We start from the raw sequence: 2,500 nt of genomic DNA, 5'->3' as shown, positions 1-2,500 counted from the left end.
GGGACAAAGGGAGAAGAGCGAAGACGTGTGAATGAATCGTAATCATTAATCAAAATTACCATAAGAAATGCGCGACGTCACGACAAAATTTGCATATGGAGAATCTTCACGATTTTATTGTCGATGTTTTCCTTCTCTTTGCTTTTCATCTTTTCTTTTGTTTTCTTCTTCCTCTTCTTCTTCCCTTTTTCTCTATATTATTTTATGAGTGTTTTTATTATCATCGCTCGTTATTTATATATATTTTTATTAATATTAGTGCTCTCCTTATCATTAGGAGGATAACTGTTTTTACTCTTATCTTTCATTGTTATTAAAATCATTACTATTACCATTATCATCAATCATCATCCTCATTACCACAGCCCCTATAATTTTCCTGTTTTCTGAACTCAAAAAATTCAATTTAGAACACACGCGAAGTATGAAACGAAGAAAAACATATTTCAACACTGGTTTTCTCGTGACAAATGATACACCAACTGCAATAATAATATCAAATAAGTTAAAAATAACAAACAAATAAAAATAGATTTAAAAATTATAAAGTAAAACAGAATTTTAAGTAAACACTCACCACAATCCAGTATTTTTTGACAAGGACGAAACAAAGACGAAACGCTCGTGCGCACAGACCCATCTTCGGCTTTTTTTTTCTTAATTCTTTCTTCTCTCTTCCCTTTGGCGTCTTCTCTGTCACTCTCTCTTCCTGTTTTCTATCCTTTCTCTTCCTTTTTCTCTTTTCTTATCCCAGTTCCTTGGTTTTCCTTCAGCCACACACCGTAACCACGAGAACATTTTGATTTTTATGGGAGACTTCGATAGTTTGCGCGGTTGCCATATTTTCTCTTTTTTTTCTTACCTCTTCTTCCTTCTTTCTTCTTTTATCTTTTTTTATCTTTTCCCCTTTTTACTTATTTAGTTTCTTTTCTTTTCTTGTTGTGTTTCTCTGAAATCAGAAACATCGAGATGAATATTATTATTATTTTACATGGACTTTTATTACTTTAAGTACGCTCTTTCCTCACCTATATTAAACTGTCAGCCAGTCAGTCGGACAGTCTTTCCGACACACTGTCTATCTGTCCACAGTCACAATTTTCCTATTGAACTGTCAGTCAATCATTCAGCCTGATTTTACAAGTCTCACTCATTTTCTATGCCAGTCAGTCAAACATTCAGACAAAGCAAGTACTCGTTTATATTAGCTATTTTTTACTAACAAAATTAATCTACAACCCATTCAGTACCCCTTCCCTCAGTCTGTATATGCGTTTTTGTCAGATCTCTTTCTGTCTGTTTGTCTGTCTGTCTGTCTGTCTGTCTGTCTGTCTGTCTGTCTGTCTGTCTGTCTGTCTGTCTGTCTCTCTCTCTCTGACTGTCTTCCACGCATAGTCTATCAGTCAGTCCATCAGTCTATCTGTCAATCCAGTCTTCAACATCCAATCTCCCAGTCTATCTGTCCTTCTGATTAAGTTAACCTACTTTATATAACATTTAGGAACGTGTGTGTGTGTGTGTGTGTGTGCATTTATTGCTTGCCTGCATACTTAAATATCTAGTTACGTTGGAAAAAAAAAAAAAAATGTGCATGCGTGTCTGTTTATCTGCATATTTACATATCGAATTACGTTGCAAAAAAACACATTGTTTATTGTATGTTTGTCTGCATATCCACTCGTCCGATTTCCTTTCTTAAATAGTATAAATGGATCAAAATAAACTAATTATAATCATCAATTCGGAATAAAATTAAAAGGAATATCATTATGAATGAATCAAAATAATCAAATAATAACAGCAGGAATATATTGGAATCGAAAAGAATGAGAAGGAATAGGATAATAGAGGAATAAACAAGAAATAAGAAGGATAACGATAGGAAAGTAAGAAGGATCAAGAGAGAGAGGGAGAGAGAGAGAGAGAGAGAGAGAGAGAGAGAGAGAGAGAGAGAGAGAGAGAGAGAGAGAGAGAGAGAGAAAGGGAAGCATGGAGGGGGAGGAGAAATTAGAAATAATTAAAAATATCTGGGAATACAAAATAATAAAACAGAAGAGAATAAAGATGAATATAAATACGGTGGAATAGGAAGGAAGGGAAATTGGAACGGGAATAAGAGAGAATTAGGAGGAAAAGAGATATATAGGAATGAAAATGAACGAAAATAGAAACGCGAAAACGAGAGAATAAAGACGAATAGAAGAAATATATAGCGATAGAAATAAGTAAGAAAGACCAGGCATGGCAATATAAAAAAATAAGCAAAATGGGGGCGAAAATGAGAAATAAGGAATCCATAATAAAAAGAAAATAGGAATGAAAATAATACAACAAACCTGGAAAGCGCCTTCCCATTGACAAAAATTTTACTCGAATACAATGACGTAACGGTACACCCCCCCCCTTCCCCTCCCCTCCTGAAAGTACCCATTGCCTAAGCCCTCCACAACGGGGGTTTAGAAGCCCCGCCCACCTGACCATAGCTGACCAATGGGTGACT

General features: G+C 35.2%; 1 protein-coding gene across 3 annotated transcripts in view; it reads right to left on the bottom strand.

The window, feature by feature from the left end:
• The window catches only part of LOC125037355 (NADPH oxidase 4-like), a 52,240-nt gene that overhangs the window by 43,273 nt on the left and 6,467 nt on the right, over window positions 1-2,500 (bottom strand). The window contains exon 2 of one of the 3 annotated variants that reach the window (XM_047630459.1): window positions 578-949. In XM_047630459.1, the coding sequence (XP_047486415.1) occupies window positions 578-640 (63 nt within the window). In that variant the 5' untranslated portion in view covers window positions 641-949. Of the gene's footprint in view, window positions 1-577; window positions 1,228-2,500 lie in introns of those variants that run through there. The other 2 variants (XM_047630460.1, XM_047630461.1) reach the window with 2 other exon arrangements.

The sequence above is a fragment of the Penaeus chinensis genome, chromosome 23 (assembly GCF_019202785.1).
Source record: "Penaeus chinensis breed Huanghai No. 1 chromosome 23, ASM1920278v2, whole genome shotgun sequence".
In the NCBI taxonomy this organism is placed as follows: Eukaryota; Metazoa; Arthropoda; class Malacostraca; order Decapoda; family Penaeidae; genus Penaeus; species Penaeus chinensis.
This window is presented reverse-complemented; position numbering and strand designations above follow the sequence as displayed.